We start from the raw sequence: 27,775 nt of genomic DNA on the forward strand, positions 1-27,775 counted from the left end.
TTTTCACTGATACCTCTCTGGCAAAGGAAGGCCGTCACTTACAGAAAAAATTTTTAAATGTTCTTAATGGATAAAAAGTAAATCTGGAAAGTTAATGAGTTTAAATAGTCAAGAAAATTTAGGGGAAGACTGAGGACTGAATTGCTCTATCCATTAGGAGTATCCTGCAGTATTATCTGGTTGTGGTTCAGATCAATAAGACAAAACAGGTGTCTGGACTAATCTTTAGTCTAATATATTGTTATTTACCACACAGAAGCTTGAATAGGTATTATCTTTGCTTTAAAGTTGTTGCTTTTAAGTCATTTCTTCTATTTTAAATTATTTAAGGCTGACTTTTCCATTCTTCTTCTGGAACTTTCTGCTGCATATGTTAAGTGAAGACACTTTAAATTAATTTGAGAAAGATAGCCTAGTCTCTTGTTTTTAATACACTCAATGAGACTGTATGTTATAATAAAAGTCCAGAACAAAACTCTACTGTTCCAGATTCTTTTGGTTCCTAGGAATAGAAAAGCCAACTCTATGTGAATTAATCAAAAAAGGGAATTTATTGACTGTTTTAATGGTAGTTTTAGCTCCGTGCATGGCTGCACCCAGGGACTCAGATAATATTAGGGGTTGCTTTCTCTCACTTTCACTCTTAGGCAGCCTTTCCCCCTTTTGATGTCTGTACCCTCACCTTTACCTCCACCCCTCATTTCCCAACATTTTCAGGCTTACATTCGTCCATCCTTTCTTTTCTAACAGTTCTTACACAAGTACTTGGCCTGTTTGGGGTCACAAGTCTATCCCCGAAGTAATCAATTTGGACTTGGGGATAAAATATGTTGATGGCTGCAGTGGATCATGTGTTCACCCTTAGAGCTGGAATGGAGGGCAGTAGGCTCCACATGGCTTAAGGATCGAGGAGTAATTCTCTGAAAAACTGAGGCACCCCACAAAACGGTCTCTTCTGTGCCTAGTTGGAGGCTCTGTCCAAGACCATGGGCACTTTGGAACTAGAGGAGGAACAGTTCTTGTTCTTCCTCAGACAGTGCCATGTATAGTTTTGCTTGTTTTTCTCTGCTTGGGATACATCCCGGATGTTCAGATGGCTGCCTTCCTCATTTCCTTCATATCTCTGTTCAGATGTCATCTCTTCAGGCTTACTGATGTCCCTGTAAAATAGTGCCACCACCACCAGCCACATGCCTCTTTCAAACCCTTTGCCATGCTTTTAACTTCATAGTGAGTGAATATGTTTATCTTCTGTCTTCCTCCATCTGAAGAAGGACCTTGTTTCTCCAGTTTACTGCCATACTCTAGGTTCCTAGGACAGTGCTTGGCACATTGCAGGCATTCAAATATTTGTCTGTTAAACAAAGGAATACACGAGTATTGTGATAGGAAAATGTAAAACAAAAGGAGAAATGAGGGCAGAGAGGACTGTCATGACCAAAAGAGACAAATGGCTTTTAAAGTATGGAGGAACTTGTTTGGAGAGGAGGAGGGTAATGTTTGATACTGAGCAATTAGGAACATATTCCTGTTGCATCCCTGCTGTTTCTTTTACTAGAGGCTTCTAATAAAGGCTTCTGTCTTTCCTTATTAAGGACATTGTTAATTACTAGCTCATGATTAAATTAAAATTTTCGTTAATTAAAAGTAGCTTAAATGATGCCTTTCTGTTAACATGATGGATAGCAGCACTGTAAAGTAGAAATGTTGCAAGCTACAAATGTGAGCCACATAGGTAAGTTAAATTTTTTAGTAGCCACATAAAAATATTTCAGAAGAAATAGATGAAATTAATCTTAATATTATGTTTAGCTCAACATATTTGAGCCATCATTTTAACATATAGCCATTGTAAATTTTGTTGGAAATATTTCACATTCTTTTTTGGGGTATTAAGTATTGGAAATCTGGTATATGTTTTATATTTACAGTACATCTCAATTTAGACTAGTCAGTTTTGATGCTCATTAGCTGCTGGTGGCTAGTGACTACTGTATAAGACATCACAGTCTAGAACATATATGCATGCATTCCTTTATTCAGTAAGCACTTTAGAATAGTTCCACATACCATTCTAAATGCTTGGAGTTTGTGGATGAAGAAGACAGATGGAATCTCTGGTTTCAGGAGTTTATATTTTCTCACAAAGGGACAGATAATTAAATAAATAAAATAACTTTGAATAGGGATAAGTGGGAAGGATGTTATTTATATTGATTGATTTAAGTAATATACATAACATAAAGTGTACAGATCTTAAGTATATATCAGTAGATGAATGTTTATGCAGTATGACTACCACCCAGATCACAAGGCCCCCCTGCCCTTTGGTAAGAAGTTTGAAAGACTTTTACGTGGAAGAAGGGGTGAGTGGGAAGAATGTGTATTATCTTTTCTACTTTTGAGAGACATGGAAAGGAAGAAATATTTTTCTGGACTACTGCACTGTTCAGTTTTGGGAAGAAGGAGTTAAGCTTGGAGCCAAATCTGTCCTTTGTCTTTGAGCCCCCATTTTTTATTTTTATTTTTTTAAGATTTTTATTTTTTGATGTGGACCAATTTTAAAGTTTTTATTGAATTTGTTACAATATTGCTTCTGTTTTATGTTTTGGTTTTTTGGCCAAGAGGCATGTGGGATCTTAGCTCCCGGACCAGGGATCAAACCTGCACGCCCTGCAATTGATGGCGAAGTCCTAACCACTGGACCATCAGGGAAGTCCCTGAGCCCCCATTTTTAATTTTTATTTATTTATTTGTTTGTTTGCTTATTTATTTATTTATTTATTTTTGTGGTATGTGGGCCTCTCACTGCTGTGGCCTCTCCTGTTGCGGAGCACAGGCTCCGGACGCGCAGGCTCAGCGGCCATGGCTCACAGGCCCAGCCACTCTGCGGCACATGGGATCTTCCTGGACCGGAGCACGAACCCATGTCCCCTGCGTCGGCAGGCGGACTCTCAACCACTGCGCCACCGGGGAAGCCCGCCCCCATTTCTTAGTGGTAACATATTTTTTAAAAGACTCTGCTGCCCCCTACTATCTAAAATGAGCTGAGAAACAGTTCTAGAACTATACTAAGTGAAGAGGTCTATTGTTTTATTTAGGGTTTTAATAATAACAGAGTTAACCATGGACTTCCCTGGTGGTCCAGTGGTTAAGATTCCGTGCATGCTTCCACTGCAGTGGGTTCAGGTTTGATCCCTGATCAGGGAAGTTCCACATGCTGCGTGAGGTGTGGCCAAAAAAAAAAAAACAAAAGTTAACCGTGATATTTCATACTCTGAGTGCATTATAAATTCTGCATTGATTCTATGATATTTATTAACTAAATATACATAATATTGGATTATTCACATTAATAATTTTTTTCAAAAGAGTAAAGCAAATTTGTACTCTGATATTTAGAAAGTTTGAATTATTTCTTTTTTAAAATAATTAAGTAATTAATTTATGGCTGCGTTGGGTCTTCGTTGCTGTGCATGGGCTTTCTCTAGTTGTGGCGAGTGGGGTCTACTCTGCGTTGCAGTGTGCAGGCTTCTCATTGCAGTGGCTTCTCTTGTAGTAGAGCACGGGCTCTAGGCGCGTGGGCTTCAGTAGTTGTGGCACACAGGCTTAGTTGCTCCGCGGCATGTGGGATCTTCCCGGACCAGGGCTCAAACCCGTGTCCCCTGCATTGGCAGGTGGATTCTTAACCACTGCGCCACCAGGGAAGCCCTCAAATCATTTCTTAAAAAGGTAGTATGGTTTGCATATTTGCATACTCCAACTTTACAAACAGATTAGTAAATGTGGATGTAATGTTTTTCACTTTAGAATCTTTTATAATTCAACTTCCTTCTGGGGGAGTTAATGGCATTTTAAAAATCAGGTATTTGTTACTCTTGTGTTTATGTAGAACTTGAGGGAGTTGGTAGGTTTAATAGATAATTCTATATAAATCTTATTAAAATTAGGTTTTCTTAGTGTTTTAAAATGATATTAAGAAGAGAATATAAATTGTAGGCCACATGCTTTATGTGTGAATGATGATTATCGTTTTATCTTTGCAGATTTTGAAAGATATAGCCAACCGATACCATATGATGAGAGGTTCCAAAATACATTTTGTGCCAGGCTGGGATTGTCATGGCTTACCCATTGAAATAAAAGTATTATCAGAACTTGGTGGAAAAGCTCAGAATCTTTCAGCTATGGAAGTTAGAGAGAAAGGTAAATAATCTCTATTTCTGTTTTAAAATGGTATTTGTAAACACTGCTTCCTTGGAAAAGTCAGGGCTTTATCAAAGACACCTGTTGTGTTTTGGTTTTTGCTATTGTTTTTCGCTTATAATGACATCTGTTGGAAACCACTTTGTGTCAAAGAAAATTAAGATTTTGTGTAATTGACTTTTATGAGAACTTATGTTCAGAAATGAAGGAAAGATTTGTGAACATATCCAAGTACATTTTTCAGTTCTTTAGTCTTCACATTTTGTTGAAATTATGATTTTGGTCAATGTTTTTATTTACTTTCTTGGCTAGGACTTGACCTATTTTAGGTGCTAAACCAAAAGTAAATTTTAAATTAAAAATTGTTTTGAAAGATCTCTTTTTTTGATCCTTTCCTTCCATAGAATGTGTCAGGGAGGACTCTTCTATCCTTTTTCTTTTTTTTTTAATTAATTAACTTTTTTGGCTGCATTGGGTCTTCGTTGCTACACACAGGCTTTCGCTAGTTGCGACGAGCCAGGCCTTCTCTTCGTTGTGCGCGGTTTTCTCATTGCGGTGGCTTCTCTTGTTGTGGAGCACGGGCTCTAGGTGCACAGGCTTCAGTAGTTGTGACACAGGGGTCAGTAGTTGTGGCTCATGGGCTCTAGAGCGCAGGCTCAGTGGTTGTGGCGCACGGGCTTAGTTGCTCTGCGGCATGTGGGGTCTTCCTGGACCAGGGATCGAACCCGTGTCCCCTGCATTGGCAGACGGATTCTTAACCACTATGCCACGAGGGAAGTCCCCCTTCTGTTCTTATATGTTAAACTGTTTTTGTTTTTTTTTTAAGGGCTCCTCAGTGTTTATTTATTTATTTACTTTTGGCTACTTTGGGTCTTTACTGCTGTGTGCGGGCTTTCTCTAGTTGCGATGAGCGGGGGCTACTCTTCGTTGTGGTGCATGGGTTTCTTATTGTGGCAGCTTCTCTTGTTGCAGGCCACGGGCTCTAGGCACATGGGCTTCAGTAGATGTGGCTCTCGGGCTCAGTAGTTGTGTCTTATGGGCTCTAGAGCACAGGCTCAGTAGTTGTGGCACACAGGCTTAGTTGCTCCATGGCATGTAGGATCTTCCTGGAACAGGGCTCGAACCTGTGTCCCCTGCATTGGCAGGGGGATTCTTAACCACTGTGCCACCAGGGAAGTCCCTAAACTATTTTATAATTGGATATGATTGTGAAGATTTCATACTTCCTTATGAAAGAGTATTATTGGTTGTACTGGTTAATTTTGTTTGTGTGTATATATAATGAAATAAGAATTGTTCTCTGACCTTTTCTTAAACTGAGAAATATGAAGAATAACTTTTCCAGTTTATTTTTTCTAAAAGTAAGGCCATTGTATGATCTCTCAATAATAGAGGAGATGGTAACAAAATTTTAACTTTTGAAATTTTAGTTAATTTTAGAATTTGTTGTAGGTATCTTCTGAACACTTTAACTTTCAGATAATTTTCCTATTAAAAATTTTTATAGTCTAAATTGTGTACAGTACGTGCATTTAGAGAGATACATGCTAAACCACGTTTAAGAATTTGAATTAATTTGTTTTCAAAAGCTTTTTGTTTCTTTATTGTTTTTAGCTAGATCATTCGCCAAGGCAGCAATTGAGAAACAGAAATCGGCATTTATTCGTTGGGGAATAATGGCAGATTGGAATAATTGCTACTATACATTTGATGGAAGATATGAAGCCAGACAGTTGAGAATTTTCTATGAAATGTATGATAAGGTAATAAAAGTTTTTTTTTTCTTTGAGTATGTTAAAATATGTGTTACAGAATTCCAGCTTTCATTTTTCTTTGTCTTTTATAGGGCTTGATTTATCGATCTTATAAACCTGTGTTTTGGTCTCCCTCATCAAGGTATTTATGTCTTTTTGGTATTCAAGGGGAGAATTTTGTGAGGGTTCCAAATATTTATGTTTAATATTTTTAAACCTTAGGACTGCATTGGCTGAAGCAGAACTTGAATATAATCCAGAGCATGTCAGTTGCTCAGTATATGTAAAATTTCCTCTCTTGAAACCTTCTCCTAAGTTGGCATCTCTTATAGGTAAGATTTATCTGTTGCTTGAGTTTATTAAAGTTATGGAATTATAACATTTGATTTGCTAGCATATTTGAAATTTTATTTTCACAGATGGTTCATCTCCTGTTAGTTTCTTAGTCTGGACCACCCAGCCTTGGACAATTCCAGCCAATCAGGCTGTTTGTTATATGCCAGAATCAAAGTAGGTATATTATTGCAATTTTTGTTTTATTCACAAATAGGATCAATTCTATTTTTAGCATTATTTTGATCTTATTTAATCCTTATTATCCTTTTAAAATTAGTGAATTATAACTTAGTTCATATAGATTTTATTAAGCTTTAGTTCATATAGGTTAAAGATTATAGGGCTTCCTTGGTGGCGCAGTGGTTGAGAGTCCGCCTGCCGTTGCAGGGGACACGGGTTCGTGCCCTGGTCCAGGAAGATCCCACATGCCGCGGAGCGGCTAGGCCCGTGAGCCATGGCTGCTGAGCCTGTGCGTCCGGAGCCTGTGCTCCGCAACGGGAGAGGCCACAACAACGAGAGGCCTGCGTACCAAAAAAAAAAAAAAAAAAAAAAAAAAAGATTATAAGTTTCAGTTCATATAGATTTTATTAAGCTTTAGAGGATTCTACTTAAGACCTTATTTCTACCTTTTTTGGAAAAGAAAACAGAAATGTAAGGAATGAAGTCCCTTGAAAATAGTACTTTTTTGATCTTAAAGTTAGTTTTTCTAAAATAATGTAAAACATTTAAAATGTTATCTGTGGTTTTTCTTTTTTCATCATTAGTAATTTACTCCTAAAATTTTATTTTAGATATGCTGTCGTGAAGTGTTCCAAATCTGGAGACTTCTACGTTTTAGCTGCAGATAAAGTAACATCTGTTGCTTCTACTTTGGAAACAACATTTGAGGTTATTTCAACATTTTCTGGTAAGGATTTACAGGTATTCTGACCATCAAAGTCATCAAAATATTGGGTTGATCTTAGTTTAGTACCTTGCTGAAGATTTCTTATTGTGAATCAAAACAGATATGGCCTCTACCTTTCTAGAATATATTTTACATTAATTAAACTGAAGGAGAATATGCATTGAACATGATAGGAGTATAGAAAATGTGAACATTGACAAAGGCACAATAGATTAAAAAAACATTTTTGGCAAATATCCAGTGGAAAATTAGACAGATGCCCTTTGTACAACATATAATGTACAAATTTCCCTCTAAAATTTTATTCAAAATTAAATTATTGAAAATTACTTTTATCTGATTTGATGAAGGGAGCAAGGAAGGAAATAAATACATTTATTTTGGGGTATATGATTTTAATAAGGAAGTTGAATAAATTCTGAAAGTTATTTCCAAGATAGCATTTCTATCAAAAGGATCCTTAGTAAGCTATAATTTGGGACTTCTGAAGTAGTGGCTGATTTTGAAATACAACTATGGATGAAAGAATGCTCAACATCATTAATCATTAGAGAAATGCAAATCAAAACTACAATGAGATATCATCTCATACCAGTCAGAATGGCCATCATCAAAAAAAATCTATAAACAATAAATGTTGGAGAGGGTGTGGAGAAAAGGGAACCCTCTTGCACTGTTGGTGGGGATGTAAATTGATACAGCCACTATGGAGAACAGTATGGAGGTTCCTTAAAAATCTACAAAATAGAACTACTATACGACCCAGCAATCCCACTACTGGGCATATACCCTGAGAAAACCATAATTCAAAAAGAGTCATGTACCAAAATGTTCATTGCAGCTCTATGTACAATAGCCAGGACATGGAAGCAACCTAAGTGTACATCAGCAGATGAATGGATAAAGAAGATGTGGCACCTATATACAATGGAATATTACTCAGCCATAAAAAGAAACGAAATTGACCTATTTGTAATGAGATGGATGGACCTAGAGTCTGTCATACAGAGTGAAGCAAGTCAGAAAGAGAAAAACAAATACCATATGCTAACACATATATATGGAGTCTCAGGGGAAAAAAAAAGGTCCTGAAGAACCTAGGGGCAAGACGGGAATAAAGACACAGACCTACTAGAGAATGGACTTGAGGATATGGGGAGGGGGAAGGGTAAGCTGTGACAAAGTAAGAGAGTGGCATGGACATATATACACTACCAAACGTAAAACAGATAGCTAGTGGGAAGCAGCCGCATAGCACAGGGAGATCAGCTCCGTGCTTTGTGACCACCTAGAGGGGTGGGGTAGGGAGGGTGGGAGGGAGGGAGACGCAAGAGGGAGGAGATATGAGAACATATGTATATGTATAACTGATTCACTTTGTTATAAAGCAGAAACTAACATACCATTGTAAAGCAATTATACTCCAATAAAGATGTTAAAAAAAATATAACTGGAAATCTAGGGAAGTTTAAAATTACCTTTGATCCTTAGGGATGATATATCTTTGAGTTTCTTACAAAAGAAAAAAAAAATCACAAGAGTAGACACTCAAAAATGGAAAGATTGTCTAGCAAAGTAAGGAAGGCCTCAAAATGCACTGCTTTAGATATAAACCAGTTAGAGGTTTAAACAAACTTAACAAAAATCAAAAGGTTTTTAATGCCAAAGGCATGAAAGAAGCTCCAGAATGTTTAATATTTAATACCCTTTGGACCTTGTTGGTGCATTAGGTAACTTAGAGGCTCCAGTATATTCTTTACTCCATACACCTCTCTCACTTCTTTTTAAAAAAATTGATATGTAATTGATATATAACATTATATTAGTTTCAGGCATTCAAAATAATGATTCAATATTTGTATATATTGTGAAATGATCACCATAAGTCTAGTTAACATCCATCGTCACACATAGTTGCAAATTTTTTTTGTTGTGATGAGCACTTTTAAGATCTAATCCCTTAGTAACTTTCAAATATACAGCACAGTATTATTAACCACAGTCCACCTCTTTTTTAAGTGCAAAAGGTATTAATAGACTTCCTTGACATGTTAGATGTTGTTACAGAAGTTGAGTGGCTTCTCAAAGGGTTTTTGAAAGTATTAAGGTTAAATTTAAAGGTCATTTTTCTAGACTGCATTATTGTTTCAAATTATTACTTTGTGAAAAATTAATTATTGCCATTTTTAGCCACCATGTTTCAGAGGAATATATATACTTCTCATTCGTGGCCTATATTTTCTTGTTTTCTGATTTGTAAATTGGGGATAATGTTAGCTGCTTTGTAGTATTATGAAGATGAGGTAAGAATTTATGTTGAGTCTAGTACATGTGGGTGCCCAGTAACTGTCAGGTATTATTTATCATCTCTTACCTTTTTAGGGTAACATGAAAAGCTACGAGTTCCCGCAGAGATAGTATTAGAACGTACTAGTCATTGACGTGTTGATCTAGAATTTTTTGTCCTCTATTCTAAAAGGTACATAACTGCACATAAATTAGAGAAGTTATTTTGGATTCATTTGATTATCTATTTTTTATAATAATTGCTAATATTTTAAAGCATCTACAGTGTGGCAAGTATTGTGATAAGTACCCAAAATGCTCAACGTGCATTAACCCAGTTTATGTTCACAGCAGACCTCTGAGGTAGGAACCGTAATTGTTCACATTTTATAGATTCCTGAAGGTCACAGAACAAATAAAAGGGAAAGCCAGAATTTGAGCCCAGTCTTATCCCAGATTCTGCTCTTTTCAGCTGATGTCTATTGCTAATCTTAAAGAGGTAGAAGAATTGCTATATAAAATAATTCTTTTTTTTTTTTTTTTTGCGGTACGCGGGCCTCTCACTGTTGTGGCCTCTCCCGCTGTGGAGCACAGGCTCCGGACGCGCAGGCTTAGTGGCCATGGGCTCACGGGCCCAGCCGCTCTGCGGCATGTGGGATCTTCCCGGCCCGGGGCACGAACCCGTGTCCCCTGCATCGGCAGGCAGACTCTCAACCACTGCGCCACCAGGGAAACCCTAAAATAATTCTTAATTGTGGCTTTCTTTCCGCACAGGTGTTGACTTGGAAAATGGTACTTGTGCTCATCCTTTCATTTCTGAGAGGGTGTCTCCTCTTTTACCTGCCAGTCATGTGACCATGACAAAAGGAACAGGGTTGGTTCACACAGCCCCAGCTCATGGTATGGAAGATTACAGTGTAGCTTCTCAACACAACTTGTCCATGGTACTGCTCCTCTTTTTTCCTTTTAAATTATTGCTTTTGAAGAATTAAAGCAATAAACCCTAACTAATGTCTTTACTTTTGATAATAAACAATAATTTTTGTCATCGTAGTTAAGTTGTGAAATGCTTCTGTGCAATAAGCCTCCAAAGCCTTATTAACTCATACTAATTGAGAACGATTTCCCAGAATTAGCACAAAATTGTCACAGAGTTAGAATTGAAGAATGCATAGTAAATGGGGGCATTTTTTTTTTCCAAGTATTAAGTCACATAGACAAATTACTTTCAATCCCTGAAAAATGGCAAGTGGGTTTTACTAAATAGTTGAAAAGAGCCGGTTTTTAAATTTTTTTCAGACTAAACAGTCTTCTCTAAATTTATTTTACACACGTCAGTTACTTAGCAAGTTTTTCCATTTAGCTAAAGGCAAGTCTCAAAGTCGTCACAATGTATGTACACTGCCATAGATCTGTAAATTGAGGTTTTTAGTATATTTTGTTACTTTTTGTAATTAAACTTTAGGTGTATGTTTTAATAATACATTTTGCCTTTGGTGATTTAAATGTGTAATTCACAAATTCTGATTGACTGAATAAGTAGTATCCAAATTTTCAGTGTAGTGAAAGACTAGACTGTAATGAGATGTTTTATATAGTATACTGCTTTGCTAGATATTGTCATAAGATGAAATGTCTTGATACTTTATTTTAATTGTTCAAAATGACTCTTTTTAGGATTGTTTAGTGAATGAAGATGGAGTCTTCACAGATGCTGCAGGTCCTGAACTGCAAAACAAAGCTGTTCTTGAAGAGGGAACAGATGCGGGTGAGTACTGTTTATGTTGGTATCATAAATATGTATTTTCTGAAAAGCAGCCAGAAGTAACCTTTGCTGACAATTCTCTCATTTTGTACTTTCAACAAAAAGCTAAAATTATATTTTATTTATATTTTATTTTGCCACATGGTTTAAAATGGAGTTTGGCACTTTTTCATCTTTTGCTTTGAAGTTGCTCTACTTGTTTAAGCAAATCAAGGCAGTCAACAGAGAGTGATGTTATTTTAGGACTATAAAGATAGTCATCAGCAGTGTTAGTTTTGTGGAAGGATGAAATCAACCTTGGGACTAGATGCTGACTGTGAATCAGACACTCGCACTCCGTTTGTAACCCTTATATCACTGATACATATAGGATAGTTGATGTATCAACAATTTTAGGGGTCCTCCAGTCTTGAGTTTTCTTTCTGCCTTTCTATAAATATGGATCCAAGGACCAGGTACTATGAAAACCTTTCTTTGCCCACACTAAGACTAAGGCTAATTAGATCTGGTATATTAATTTTCTAGGGCTCCTGTCACAAATTACCATAAATTTGGTGGCTTAAAACAACAGAAACTTATTCTCTCACAGTTCTGGAGGCAAGAAGTCTGAAATCAAAGGTGTTGGCCAGGCTCTGCTCCCTCTGAAAGCTCTATGGAAAAATTCATGTTTGCCTCTTCCTGGCTTCTGGTGGCTCCTGGTAATCCTTGGCATTCTTTGGTTTATAGCTGTATCACTCCAGTCTGCCTCTATTATAACATGTTCTTCTTTGCTCTGTGTGTCTCTGTGTGTCCTTTCTTCTTAGAAGGACACCAGGCATTGGAATTAGGGCCCACTCTAATCCAGTGTGACCTCATCTTAATTGCAGATTACATCTACAAAGACCCTATTTCCAAATAAGGTCACATTCACAAGTACTAGGGGCCAGGACTTGAACCTATCTTTTGGGGGGACAGAATTCAACTCAGTATACCTGGTTTCTTCTGGATTACCTGGAGACCATTTTAAGATTCATAGTATGAAAGATTGTGACTCTGAATTTGAGATGTAGAATTCTAGATGTATTCTGTCATCTTTGAAAAGAAGAGCCATGGGAATGGCATAATTTGGAGTCTGATTAAGGTTTTACAGTTTCTGCTTTTATTGCCTGGAGATTCCCAGATTATGCCTTTGCTACCTGGTAGATGGCTACTCTTACTGTCACCTGTTGGCCCAGATTTAGTACTCCCTGGGAGTTTAGAGAGTTATTAGGATTTTCATAGTGCTTTTTAATTGTGTCTAATGTAAATTGTTATTAATTGTTTTTTAAGTTATAAAGATGCTTCAGGCTGCAAAGAATTTGTTGAAAAAGGAAAAATTGGTACACAGCTATCCCTATGACTGGAGGACTAAGAAACCAGTAGTTATTCGTGCCAGCAAGCAGTGGTTTGTAAATATCACGGATATTAAGACTACAGCCAAGGTATAAAAGGCATCCTACTGTAAGGGCTGGGTTTATCATTCCCTCAGTATGAAAGGTTTACCTGTGAGGTTGGGGTAGGGTTTTGGGAGTAGAAGGGATTAATGCTATTATTATTTGGTTTCATAAACTTGTAGAATTTTAGATCTGGAAGGACCTTGGGTTTCCATCCCTTCATTATACATGCTTAAAGAGTTTAAGTTGCTCTAATTTCCTGCCCAGTGTAGTGAAAATAGCATAGAATTAGGACTTCAGTTCAGCAAATTGTTTAACCTCTCAGAACCTCAGTTTCCTCATCTGTATAAAAGTGATAATAATGCCTACCTCACAAGATAAGTGAATAAAAGTTCCCAGAACAGTGTCTGGCACATAGTGGGCATTCAGCAAAACTCTTTTAAAACTCTTTGCTTCCTTAAAATTGAAATTGCAGTTCATTTGAAAAGCTATTTCTTTTGAGTTAATAAATATTTTATAACTGGCATTTTAAATATTAATATATATTTGAGCTCTTTCATTCAATACGTTTATGTATCTGTGTGTGTGTATATCTCATGAACAACTTGATTCTATTAAATGAAAGAACTCAAATATATATTTGGTAACCAGGCTGAGTATACAGATATTTTGCTTTACAGCTTGCATGTAACGTTGCTAATATTAGTTGGTTCATTTGTTGACATGGCAATTTGGGGTCCATGCCAAAGCTATGCAAGCAATTTATGCTTTCTGCATTCATGTAGAGTGGATAACTGTGCTATGGACCGTTTCTTTGTTTTCTTCTGTTTTTTACATTTCTGTGAAGGCTGTTTTTCTTACCTGTAAATGTTACAATTTGTAACTTTCAGCTCTGCACGGATTTTTGTTGCAGAACATCTGAGTCTGATGCTGATGCAATACGCTGAAGCCATATTTTTTTTTAACTTCTTTATAGAAAATTTCCAGTTGTTCCTCACAGAAATAGAGAGAATAATGTACTGCCATGTTTCCATCACCCACCTTCAACAATAATCACCTTTTTGCCAATTTTATTTTTATCTGCATCCCTACCCATTATCTACACTTCCTACCCATTGGATTATTTTAAAGCAACTTAAAAGGCATTATGTTTTCCATAAATATTTCATCATGTATATCTGACATTTAAAATTAAAACATAATTTTAATGCCATTTTTACCACCTTAAAAAAATAATAGTTATTCCTTAACAAAATCAAATATCAAGTCAGTATCACGTTTCAATTTTTAATCAAAATAAATTGCGAATGTTGCCTTTCTACTAGTGGGTGGTGCTACAAAGGGCTTTGGGGGAGGGGATTTCTGGTGGTTCAGGTAAGCGAGGAAACTGTTTAAACATGCTCTAAAAATGTAAAAATGCTTTTATCGATGGGTAGAGAGACTTTCTTTGAGACTTTTTAAAATGAAGTTATATTTTCACTTACGGATATTTTTAAACATTTTTGCTATACAATTCTTTTCTTGGTAATTAACGAATGAAAGCAAATGCTAGTAGTTTACAACTTTTGGAGGCGGGAGGTGGAGGGAAGGAGAGTTCTTGAGAGACAGCCAGTAAATAGGAAGTAACTTATTTTGAGAAAGTGTTTTCTATGTTGTAAACCATACTATGTAAAATTAGGTTACATTGCAGTCCTTGTTTGTCCACCTAAGATAGTAGCTTATTTCTTAAGCATTTAAAGAAGAATTATTGAAATCAAGTTTGAATTGATTTTAACTGTAGTTTAATAAAGTATAATACTTCTACTAAACCTGTTATTACCAGTTTTGATCTAGGGTGCTTGGAAATTAGTATAAAATTTCTTGTCACATCCTCCAAAGGTGAAGTCTGCTCTGGATGTTATTTATTAGATCATTTGTGGTCCTATTTTAACATTGTCTCATTTGCTCTGAAATCTATGGTGTTTTTAGATTAGTTTCTTTTTGGTGGGGGAAGGGGGCATGTAAATGACTATAAACCTCTAAAATAAAGAACTGTATTAGGATAAATAATGGCAGTTCTAGAAAATTTGTTCTGCTTTCTCTCACTGAACTTGATTTGTGAATCAATTGCAGGAATTGTTAAAAAAAGTGAAATTTATTCCTGGATCAGCACTGAATGCCATGGTTGAAATGATGGACAGGCGGCCATATTGGTGTATATCAAGGCAAAGAGTTTGGGGTGTTCCAATTCCTGTGTTTCATCATAAGACAAAAGATGAATTCTTGATCAACAGGTAGAACTCTTTCTAAAATTTTCAACATTTTAAAGTGAGTTGTATTTTCTTCAAAAATGGAAAAATAGTGGACTATTGAAAACTCTTGATATATGTTAAATAAAATATTCTAAAATAGCTATCTTTTTTGAGGGGAGTAAAATATAAATTTCAGAAAGATCCTTTCAGATGGATGAAATTTTAACAAACACTGGATTATTTTTTCAGTATTGATACGTAGAAGCAAAGACTGTGAATATTTTCCTATGAGAATTCATTATCCCTGACTGTGCCCTGTGCTGGGATAAGGTGTCAGGAGCCCAGAGATAAGCAGTGTTGAGTGGTGGAGCCCAGTATGTGATTTTTCTTCGGGAATTAGTGTCAGTCTTTCACTCCGAGTCTACGCTCCCTCTCAGTAGAAATGGCATTAGGTAATTGTATAGGTAATTTAAGAAACTATAATATAATTGAATGCACATAACTAACTCTAGTGATGATTACATTCCTAGTTATTTCTTTTTTCCTTAATTTTTTTTTTTAATTTGGAAAGATAATACATGAACCTAGTGAACAATTCAGAGTAGAAAAGCTTATACAGTAAAAAGAAGATTGTTTTCCCTAATCATATACTAGACCCTTTTTTGAGGCAGTAAACAAGACTGACATGGTCCCTGCTCTTGATGAGGTGATAATCTAGCTAGTTTATCTTCTAGTAAATTAAGGTGGCTCTCAGTATTGTTGCTGTTATTAACAGATGTGGAAAGGGGAATATTAATCATTTCTTTTGCGAATACATCCTGGGTTATCATTTTTTTTGGAGTAATTTTGTTTTGGACATTTTACTAAGTTATTCTAGACCATGAGCAAAGAGTTTGACTGTGTTTTGGTAAGTATTTTCACATTTCATCAGTTGAGGATTTAGTGAGAGTTTTGAAGGCATGGACGCCAGCAAGTAATGGAGAATTTAAGTAATGGAGAGATGACAGAGTTGAATGTCCTACCTTGGGGTTCATCATCATTTTTGTAAAAAGGTTCTGCTTTTCATTGTCAACATTATTAGTATTTCTTTAGGTGGTACTTTTGTGAATATATGCATTTTAGGTTTTTTTTAAATTGTTGACTACACTGTTGGTTTTTTTTTTTTAAATTACCTTTAGCCAGTATTAGTTAGTTCTTAGTATCCTTGGTGTGAAGGTTCCTTTTCACTTTGAAATGTTCCTTGTATCACTGCTTCACCTTATGGCTGACACCTTATGGCAACATGGTTCAGAGGGAAGAACTAAAGGCTCTGCCTTGAACAAATATTGAACCCTAAAACAGCTCATTTGCTTCAGTTATAAAGGATATGGCATTTGAGTAGGGCCTGGAGGATTAGGTGGCAAATGGGGGAAGGTAGTGGGATTAGGAGCTGAGGACCCAGAGTGGGGAAAACATAGCATGTTTACAGGAACCATAATGGGGCTGCAGGTTGTGTGAGGGGAACAGAAAGATAAACACTTAAGAAAGATTGATTGGGGCAAATTGAAGTGAGTCTTAAATACCAGGCTAAGGAATTTAAACTTTTAAGTAGGCATGAAGAGTCATGGTATGTTTTAGGAAAAGAAACTAGAGGTTAGAGACCAGGAAGTGATTTTAAGGCTATTGCAATATTATTACAACTTGGAGCTAAGACTGTTTGGCCTAAATATTGTTGCATATGTTGTTCTTAAAATTTAGAGCTTGATCACATAAAAACTAATATCTTATTTCCCCTACTAAGAATTAAAGTTGAGATAAGTTTACACAAGAATTGCTTAAAATTCCACACTGGAGAGTTTTCTTTTAAGGAAACCTTTATAAGACGCTGCCATTGTTCCTCATTCTTTTCCATATTTAGAGAGCAGGATTTTTAGGGTGTTTCCTTGAAGTGATTCAAGTGGACCAATGTACGTATTAGTAAGTAGAGCAAGCTGGTTTATTTGACCATTATTTAATCACTACAATAAAATGGTACATAGATCGATTGGTCAGTGACCTAGGTGAAATAAATGTGAGCTTTGTCAGAGAAACAGAAGCAGATTTTCTTTAGGTATCATTTATGTTTTATTTACAGTCAATACATTTACATGGTATGTAACAGATTCTTTTCTGTGCATCTGCCGTTGTGTTGCTTGCATGGTGTAGTTGATTTCTGATGCTGAAGTCGCAGAGATATACAGAATATTGGCCTACAGAAATGACAGACAAACAACCATACTGTCTGTCAATTCATAGGTCATTTTCCTGTACACCATTTCTGAATAATGACTCTAATCCTCTTCCATTTTTGGTCCTTTAAGTGACATAACAGTTAATTTTTAAAAATGGATGTTAATTCTTTGTCAGTTTTTAAAGACGGCATGAAAGGCTGTCTTTTTTTTCCTCCTTAATCAAATGAGACTCAAGTGACCATAATTTTTTTTGTCTTTCTTGAATACGCCTCTACATTGAAGTGAGTTGGTAGCCATCAAAAGTAACAGCATCTCCACTGGAAATTGGTGCACAGTCCACATGGAGTTGCTGTTACAGTTGATGACCCCATTAAGCAGATCAGAAGTTTCCTTTTTTTTTTTTTTTCGCGGTACGCTGGCCTCTCACTGTTGTGGCCTCTCCCGTTGCGGAGCACAGGCTCTGGACGCGCAGGCTCAGCGGCCATGGCTCACGGGCCCAGCCGCTCTGCGGCATGTGGGATCTTCCTGGACCGGGGCGCAAACCTGTGTCCCCTGCATCGACAGGCGGACTCTCAACCACTGCGCCACCAGGGAAGCCCCTTTCTGCTTTTCTTGATGAAAGTCTATAAATTCTCTCTTAAGGATACTAGTTTCACAGAAGAAAATCTTGATTTATCCATGTTCTGAATAAGCTGAGAGATGGGTAGATTTGAAACTCTGATGTTTAATTTTTATTTGAATTAATGTTCTCATTTGCACTTTGTATTTTCTCAAGAAATAATTCCATTTTTGACTTTAACATCATTGATCATTTTTCTTAATCTGTAATATAATGCCTTTATAATTTAGGTGGAAATCTATTACTAATTAATAAAACAAATACTTTTTAGCATAAAAAAGATAAAATGTAGAAACATTTGCCACCTAGGAAGGAAAAGAGGTTGTTAGTTAAATTGCTTTCATTTCAGACCATTTAATCAATTTAAGAGTATTAATGCAATAGTTAACATGCATTTAGGAAACTTAGCCCCCAAATTCTGGAAATTGTGAGAAATTCACTAGAAGCAGGCAAGGATTTTCAAGTTTGGGTGTTAGCTTTAGCTACCTCAAATTTTTGCTCATGTTAATAATAATGACTTTTTGGTGAAAAAGTTTGATAATGTTCATCAAATAAAAATTTCTCCAAAATTGTTTCCTGTCATCTTCAAAACATAAGTATAGAATTAAATTAAAAATAGAGCTCCCCCACATTTCATTGTGTTCTAGAATTAAACTTAGTAAATAAATATGAAAGATTTAGCCTCTTACCTCATTCTTATTCCAGTAACTTCCAGAAGAAAAGAATATTATAGTCCTTAATATTTTGGCTTTTATAAAGACGAAATACAGGAAAATGAAACGACAGCAACAGTTTGTTCATTACGTAGCAATCTTAATGCTGTTTAATTTCTGGTAACACGTTAAATAAGCTTCAGCCCAGTTGATAGCAAAGTTTAGAATGATTGGTTGGTGTTATAGTGGCTGGTACTACCTAGCGGATTTTCATGGATTGAAACCTAAGAAGGACACATAATGCGTGTGTTTAGATAAGGCCGTTGCGTAAAGTACAAAGTTTTATGATGGACTTACTGCTTTATGAAATACAGCATTAAGATGGAAGCATAGAGATTATGTAGTGATAAGTGGTTTCACCCACTTTTATCAACAGTAATTTATACCATCTTTAGGTTATAAGTTAACTGTGTGTTTGTGTTAAGTATAGGGTATAATTAACAAAGGGGGGAATTCTTACATTTCAAAAGACAAATTTTGACTACTTGTGTGTTTTGGAAGAATATTTAATATCACTAGAAATGCCCATAAAATTGTCTTAAAACTTTTTAAATCACCATCTCAGTTTTGTAATAAAAAATTACACTTCTAAGTATTTATCCGAAGGAAACAAAAGGACTAACATCTCTTGTACAAAGATATATGTGTGTGTATATATATATATATCTATCTATCTATCTATCTGTAAGGATGTCTAATACAGTTGTTTATAAAGAAACGTAATTATATGAAAAAGAAGAAATAATTAAAGTCAATTCTGGAAGAATGAATAGGTAGCCATTAAAAATGGTAGCTTAGCTCTTAATGGTTGTGTATGAAAATCAAATAAATGTAGCCCATCCTGACATTTGGCTGTTTCTAAATTTTTGCTGGTGCTATAATGAGTATCTTTTGAGCACTTGTGCAGCATTTACTTGTATATTTTATCGAAATTATCTTTTCAGATTTTGTTTGAATGTTAAATTTATCTTTATTTTGCAATCTACTATAGTTACCTCAAGTTTGGAGGTTATATGTGTTTTTTTATTGCAAATTTTATTTTTAAAACTCTGCCACAATATTTTTAGGAGCATTCAGACCACCAGAGTACAAGTCAGAAGAAAGTTTTCACTTAGTGATACCAATTCCGTGCACTTAAATTTTGATTTGTTTGGATTGTGAGAATGTTTTTGTCTTTGAAATCTGCATTCTTATTTGTCATAAATTTTATTCAGTTTTTATAGTCTGAGTAGTCTTTATTTTCCTGTTTTTAAAAACTTAAGTAGTATAGTTGTCTAAGATCTCAAAATAGAATTAAGTTACAGAAGATAATGCCCATTAAAGTATATTTAGTACATCATATTTTTATATTTCACAATAAAAAGAAAGGAAGCAAGTCTTGCTCTAAATATTAGTAGGAATTGGTCTATTAATGAAGCAGAGCTGCTTCTCTCCCCTCTTTAAAATGTTTCATATTTCTTTTCGATACACTGGAAAAAACATTTTTTGGGGGTCCAAATTCATCTGTATATGTCAGAAGGGACACAAATATAATGAGTCATATTTTTAGTAGTATGTAGTTTTATTTATGACAGCCTTTTTGAAACTAGATTTTTAAAAGCTACTACAGGATTATTTTCATTGGTGCAGTTAACATTGTATGGTTATGCCATTTTTAGTAAGTATTATTTAGGTAAACTAAAAAAAACAAAACCAAACTTTCCTCCTCACTGAAATAAGAGACCTTTATGAGTTAAAAAGTATATTTGCAAATAAGGTGTATATAATACAAGATTAAATTTCTTCTCATATTGAAATATTATATTGTATATCTAAGTGAACAACCTATATCTTTATAAGAAAATGTAGCAATTAAAACTTCAACTTTAGTTAGACTAGAGCTGGTTGACTAAACTTGGTAGGATTTTATAGTTGCCTTAATAACATGCCAGCTGCAAAATTGGAATCTTTCTTTGCTGTTGGGTATTTTTAGTTACAGACTCTCTAAGATACTTGAATATAGTTAAGTAATACTTAAAATATAATTCTGAAACTTCATTGAATTTATCTGCTATTTAGCGATATAAAAAAGAACTTAGTTTCATTAGAGTTGAATCAGGCGTTGTGAAACAGATACGTAAGTATCATCTACAGTTGTTAAGGTTACTGACTACAATGTTAGGACTTTTTTAAGAATAAAATTTTTCACATAGCCTTTCTTCTCCCAGCTTTTCCGAATGTTCATAGAAACTGAAGCTCAGAAAAAAAAAATGATGTATTCCTGTCAGTATCTAATAAGTTGCAGATAGCCTCTGCTCTTTGGACTTGGTGCCTGCTCTGTCAGCACACTAATCTCCCGAGACTCCCTGCTGCCCTGACTTGGTTTCTGGTTCACGCTTTCATTACACATGGGTAATAAGAGTCTTTTTGCCTTTGCTTAGCAAACCCCAGAGAAGGGGAGTGTGAGTTCACAGATACAGTGTTTGTCTTCATAAATGAGTTAGAAAGGCTGAATGGAGAAGTAAAAGCAGAATCAAGCCGTGATTTAGGAGAGACAGTTTCGAGGCCTGGCTTTTAGTTGTGTTACTTGCTTATTAGGCTCATGATTTAAGGAACCCCAAGGCACAGAACAGTTTATCTGTCAGTTTAGCTATAAATATGTTTTTTTATGAATCCAATTAGAGAGTGCTTGTAAAGTCCTTTTAAAATTATACACATAAATGTGTGTATATAATTTGTGGTATACACATAAATGCTTTTATTTATTTATTTATTTTTTGTGGTATGCGGGCATCTCACTGTTGTGGCCTCTCCCGTTGCGGAGCACAGGCTCCAAACGTGCAGCCTCAGTGGCCGTGGCTCACGGGCCCAGCCGCTCCGCGGCATGTGGGATCTTCCCGGACCGGGGCACGAACCCGTGTCCCCTGCATCGGCAGGCGGACTCTCAACCACTGCGCCACCAGGGAAGCCCAATGCTTTTATTTTGATTAATAATAATATTATTCTTAACGTCTCTACCTTATTTTCTAAATTAATATGAAATTTGAATGATTTTCCTTTATGTTTGTATTTTTTTATCTGTTTCTTTCCAACACATTTAAAGGTGCTTCACTGTTTTTATTTTACTATTTACCGAAAATTACAATCTAATGATAACATTGTAAAGATAGAAAGGCAGAATGAGGGGACTTCCCTGGCAGTCCAGTGGTTAAGACTCTGAGCTTCCAATGCAGGGGGCATGGGTTTAGTCCCTGGTCAGGGAACTAAGATCCCACATGCCGCATGAAGCGGCCAAAAAAAAAAAAGGGCAAAATAAAAATGACACTCATATTTAGAATCTTTTTTTAGTGAAAATTTCATAATTGGTATGATATATGTGTATAAATGTACTTTGCTAGTATCTGTCTTTTTTTTAGTTCTAAGAGTAATAGCATTAGGTTTATTCAGATTTTCTATTACAGTATATTCATATTTTCTTAACTGATAAAATGTTCTGTGCAAACTATTAAAATAGTAATATGTAACTAAATATTGTCATATAACTAGGTTGTTATTGCGCAAAGTTTTTATGGTCTCTTGTCACAAAAGTTTATCTTTATTGTTAAAGTCCATCTGAAATGTGTGACTGTATTAGAAATATGGACTTGTGCCCATTTAAACATTCTTATTGTTCATAATTTCTTCAGAATAGATGTGGTAGCATTATACTTTTTCATTCTGTCCTTCATAGTGTAATCAACTTAGGTATTTTGGATATCAATTTGTAGAGCATATTTAATTTAAATGCCCATTTGATTTTTGCTTCCCACAACAATTTTTCATAAACACTTCATTTTATCTGAATTATCAGACCCAGAGAGGTTCAGTGATTTGCCATACATAGTCATGATTAATAAGAAGCAGATCCAGATTAAGAACTTAGAACTTTTCCTATCCACTCCTCCTTCCATTTCCATCGACTCTCATAGACCTACATTTTTAGTTACTTACATTAATGGAGTGTGGTAGAAAAGAGGATAATTGGAAAGTTCGCTTTAGTGTATATACTTTAATCTCTAAATATTAATATGGATATGTGTTTTGGTAACTGGTTAACAAAATTAACTGTCTTAAGTTTCCTGACTTCAAAGAATCAGTTTATGGGACTTCGCTGGCAGTCCAGTGGTTAAGACTCTGTGCTCCCAATGCAGAGCACAAGGTTTGATCTCTGGTCGGGGAACTAAGATCCTACATGCTGCGTGGCAAGGCCAAAAAAACCCCAAAAGAATCAGTTTAAATAATAGCTAATGCTTATATAATACCTATTAATATGTGCCAGACACTGTTCTAGGCATTTTACATATAAGCTCAATTCATATCCATAATAGCTCTATTAATGATACTGTTATTATATGCATTTTGCAAACCAAGGTACGGAAACGTTGAGTGCTTTGCCTAGGGTCACATAGCTAGTAAGTTATAGAGCCAGGAATTAAATGAAAGCTGTCTGGCTCTGGAGTCCATGTTCTTTTTTTTTTTTTTTTAATTTATTTTATTGAAGTATAGTTGATTTACAATGTTGTGTTAATTTCTACTGAACAGCAGAGTGATTCAGTGTATCACACTGAATTCTTTTTCATATTCTTTTCCATTATGGTTTATCACAGGGTATTGAATATAGTTCCCTGTGCTATACAGTAGGACCTTGTTGGTTATCCATTCTGTATGTAATAGTTTGCATCTGCTAATCCCAGACTCCTAATCCATCCACCCTCTCCCCTTTGGCAACCACAAGTCTGTTCTCTGTGAGTGTGTTTCTGTTTCATAGGTAAATTCATTTGTGTCATATTTGAGGTTCCACATATAAGTGGTATCACGTGGTATTAGCCTTTCTCTGTCTGACTTACTTCACTTAGTATGATAATCTCTAGGTCCATCCATGTTGCTGCAAATGGCATTATTTTGTTCTTTTTTATGGCTGAGTAATATTCCATTGTGTATGTGTACCACATCTTCTTTATCCATTCATCTGTCACTTTTCGAATTATAGTTTTCTCTGGATATATGCCCAGTAGTAGATTACAGGATCATATAGCAACTCTACATTTAGTTTTTTGAGGAACCTTCAAACTGTTTTCCATAGTAGCTGCAGCAGTTTACATTCCCATCAGCAATGTAGGAGGGTTCCCTTCTCTCCACACAGGGTCCATGTTCTTGACCAATATATTCTGTGTCTCAGTGGAAAGCAACTAGAGGAAGTTGTAATGTCCATAAAGCTGTGAGAAAATTTAGTATAAGATTTAGTATAAGATTTTCCCTGAGTTTAATTTTCAGACAATTTATAACTGTGTATTTTATCTTCCCAAAGATAATGATCAATTTCAGTACTCATTTGATATGCATTTATTGGCTTTCTGTTGTGTGTTAGGCATGTGTTAAATTTTACTGGATCATCTCATTTAGTTTGCAGTCATTCTGAGGAGCGTATCTAGGATCATTAAAATGCAAGTTCCACTACAGTGGGAATCTTATCTTCCTTGTTAACTGCTGTATCTCCAGTGCCTAGAACAGCGTCCAAAACATTGGAGATACTCAAATTATTTTTGAACAAAAATTGCACTATTCTTCTTAACAGAGGGGACAACCAAGACTTAGAGAAGTTTTAGTACTTGTGTGTGGTCATATATATAAAAAGTAGCCGAGTCAAGATATAAACCTGGATATCTGTTATCAAATATCAGATCTCAAAATCTGTGCTCTGGTACAGTATTGCCTCTTATGCAGATGTATTTGGACTCAGTCCTATAAGCAGTGAGGGGGCACTGCAAATCTTTGAGAGGGGATTGGTGTGATAAAAGCAGTTTTAGGAGTGCAACTCTTTCAAAGATGTGTCATATAAATTAAATTTCATGTGTCATGTAGAGGAATGAGCATAGGGGAAAAGTCAGACCATTGCATCAATCTAGTATTGACGCAGTGAGGTTGGACTAATATTCTTTTATTTACTCAAAGAATAAATTTGATTAATATTTCAAGGTAGAAACTGACAGAATGTGGTGGCTTAGTTTGAGCAGAAATTGGAGGAGGTAGATAATTAGCAGGTTTTGAATATAGGTACTTGGATAGAAAATAGATTGATAGAAACAGGGAAATCAGTAACTGAAATAGGGATATCAGGAGAAGTCGTTTTTGTTTTTCTTTTTCTTTTAAGGGCTCCATATGATCAATTTTATTTTATTTTATTGAATTTAAGATGACAGCAGGAACTAAGTAAGCAAGTAACTGAAGATAATACCACTAAATTTGGGGGAAAAGATAGGAAAAAATACCCTGCATATTGGGATAAATATCCTGCAGATAGGGAAAAAGTACTACTGTTTCTTAAATTTAAAATATTAGGTATTAATCACAATAATTAAGTGAACAATTCTACTTTGTTCCCCCTAAAATAGCCAAACTATTGAGCATATTATTAAACTAGTGGAGGAACATGGCAGCGATATCTGGTGGACTCTTCCCCCGGAGCAACTTCTTCCAAAAGAAGTCTTATCTCAGGTAAATTTCTATTCGTATTTAACAGCCTTTGTTATGTATTGCATGATTTAATGACAACACGAGATTCCCTGGGAGTTAAAAAGTAGTTATGTTATCATGTCAAGTGCATGAGTTTATTCATCTTAAATGAGGAGCCGGTGCAGTTTGAGAGTAGACATTTTTATTTAGCTAGAGAAGCTGGGTATATAGTGTAGCAGTAGAGTGTGAGGGATATTTGCTGTCTCACTGAGGGCCAAGATTGATTTTAACTGCTTTGTTGGCTGAGCAGAGAGAGGCACTTGTGACTTTGAGGGAACAGTGCCTAACATTGGTATATCAGGACTTTGTAGGACATGAATTCGAGTTAACTGATGGCATCACATGTTGAAGAATCCAAGTTGGAAGATTATCAAGAAATAAAAAGTTTATATTTCCATTAGTAAATGTATAATTAAGTGACCACAATCACTTTTACATGGAAATGAAGCAGTTGTACGTAATTGCAAAATACTTAAAAACGTCTGAAATTTCATTTTAAAATGTGAATTTAATGGTTGTAAGTATTTCATTTTCTTAAGACCTTTTTGGGTATTAATTGTAAATGTTGTGATGGCTGTGTAATTAAAATGTTTTTACATTATCTTACTAGGTTGGTGGTCCTGATGCTTTGGAGTATGTGCCAGGTCAGGATATTTTGGACATCTGGTTTGACAGTGGAACTTCATGGTCTTATGTTCTTCCAGGTAATTTAAAATAGTAGATAAAATACCAATCAAGCAGTTTTGAAAATAAATAAATGCTATCAGAAGAAATCTATAATCAAGAACTCTTTTTTTTTTATGCTTTATTTGGAAGTACATCGGCTATAATATAATTTTAGATCTGGAAGAGCTATTGGATCTTTTAATCATTTTAAAAAAATGATTAAAAATCATTTAATCCAATGCTTTCTAAACTTTTTTTTTTCCATTTGAAATTTTTATATAGAACCACAATATATAAGATTAATAAAAATGGGTATTTTCTTCTTCCTCTCGGTCAGCTCATTCTCCTTGACCCCAAGGCCCTCAGTTCTGTAAAACAAAGTTTGGAAATCACTGAAATAGCCTGACCCAATCATTTTTCAGAAGAGGAGATGAGATTGGATTAGGGTCCAATTAGGTGATGGTTACATAGCTTAGTGTCAGGCTAGAAGTCGGGTACCCTGCTTTCCGGTTCTCATTCGTCTGTACTCTGTTACCTTCTCACAGCTTTACCCCTGTCTATGCAGGCAGCTGACTAATTTCTACTTCCTCACAGTTAGGGGAAGCTTTTGACTCCGTGGATAAAAAGGGAGGCGAGATTGGGCAGGAATTAGAAGGGAGTAGTAGCAGGCACACAGAGGACGTGTTTAGATGTGAGAAGATACCTTCAAGGATACTAAGTGAGAAGCTAGAAGTGAAATGAAATAGAGCTTGTCCCCACTGTGAGGTTAAAGACCGGGATGAGGTGCCAGGGAAGCAACGCTGCATCAGACAGGTCCTCACATTGCTGCTGAGTGCTGGCTTTTACCCAGGAGATCCTGTTTGCTTTCTGGAGCAAAGGAATGTGGGAAAACAGCTTGCCTGTTCAGCTGACCATTGTTAAAGGGATGAAGAGGGATCGTGGTCAGGTTTTACCTGGGGTATACTTCTGGTAGTAGGCCTCATTACTGAGAGGACAGCAATGTGATTCCTAGCAGGTAAATGCTAGGAATGCTCTAATTGGGCCTTTCTTTCAGCATAGGAAATTTGAAAAGCAAAATACACAGAAATTCATGCTTACTCTGTATTATAGCTAAACTGTACATAAAAATTCATAATGATCTAATATAATTTTTATAATATTGTATGCAGTAATTTTCAGAATTATTTCATACGTTTCTCCCACCATACTCAAGAGAAAATATTGCCAGTTTAGGTACTTTGTTTTCCTAAATTATATTGAAAATGTCGGCAGATAACACTACAGAAGGTAGGTAGGTAGGTTAAATAGTGTTATGTTATAAACAGGAAAAAGAGTTACCTCCTACCACATTTGGGGCAGCATCCTGAATTTCAAAATAGAATAAATATGCCATATGTGAAATAGTGCTTATAAAGTATATTTCAAAGTTCATTAGCTGCTTCAGCCTTGGTGAGTATTGCTGCTACTGGCATTGTTGCTTTTTAATTTCTAAAGTGGTTTTATGTTACCAAGTGCAGCACGTACAAATTATACCTGGAGCCATTGACTGTTAAACTGTGTGAAAATTGTCATTAAAACCTATCTGTGCTGCTGTTGGTGGTACAGATAGAGTTTAGTCGTACTATTTCAAGTTTGTTCTTAACCAAATATTTGAGAGTGACAGAAATAATTTATCAAACGAAATTAGTGGTAAAAACGCACCTAATCAGTAAATCATTTTTTCCTTCCATGTCATATATAGCTAATTAATTCAAAGAAAGAAAATCATTTTGCCATTTAAACATGTGTGTTGCATGCATAGGAGGATGCCAGAACATAAGTAAACTATCTTCACAGATAATACACAAACCCTATTTTATTTTATTTTATTTCATTTTGGCCATGCTGTGCGGCTTGTGGGTTCTTAGTTCCCCGACGAGGGATTGAACCCGGGCCCCCGGCAGTGGAAGTGCTGAGTCCTAACCACTGGCCCACCAGGGAATTCCCACAAACCCAATTTTAGACTATAGTTTCTACTTTTTCACTGAGATCTTATATTCCTCTTCCTCAAAAAAAAGTAAAGAATAAATAAAATAAAAATCTTATGAGATTGATCAGTAACAGATTAATTGGTTTATATTTCATCCTGTTTTCCTCCCT

General features: G+C 35.6%; 1 protein-coding gene across 1 annotated transcript in view; it reads left to right on the plus strand.

Moving 5' to 3' along the window:
• Window positions 1–27,775, plus strand: part of IARS2 (isoleucyl-tRNA synthetase 2, mitochondrial) — a 69,044-nt gene that overhangs the window by 23,657 nt on the left and 17,612 nt on the right. Inside the window, exons 3-14 of the mRNA XM_082670435.1 lie at window positions 4,047–4,206; window positions 5,821–5,969; window positions 6,053–6,102; window positions 6,183–6,292; window positions 6,380–6,470; window positions 7,088–7,203; window positions 10,264–10,433; window positions 11,167–11,257; window positions 12,563–12,714; window positions 14,779–14,939; window positions 24,850–24,952; window positions 25,581–25,674. Of these exons, the coding sequence (XP_082526561.1) occupies window positions 4,047–4,206; window positions 5,821–5,969; window positions 6,053–6,102; window positions 6,183–6,292; window positions 6,380–6,470; window positions 7,088–7,203; window positions 10,264–10,433; window positions 11,167–11,257; window positions 12,563–12,714; window positions 14,779–14,939; window positions 24,850–24,952; window positions 25,581–25,674 (1,447 nt within the window). The remainder of the gene's footprint in view (window positions 1–4,046; window positions 4,207–5,820; window positions 5,970–6,052; window positions 6,103–6,182; window positions 6,293–6,379; window positions 6,471–7,087; window positions 7,204–10,263; window positions 10,434–11,166; window positions 11,258–12,562; window positions 12,715–14,778; window positions 14,940–24,849; window positions 24,953–25,580; window positions 25,675–27,775) is intronic.

The sequence above is a fragment of the Grampus griseus genome (genome assembly GCF_964374135.1).
Source record: "Grampus griseus genome assembly, chromosome: 1".
Lineage (NCBI taxonomy): Eukaryota > Metazoa > Chordata > Mammalia > Artiodactyla > Delphinidae > Grampus > Grampus griseus.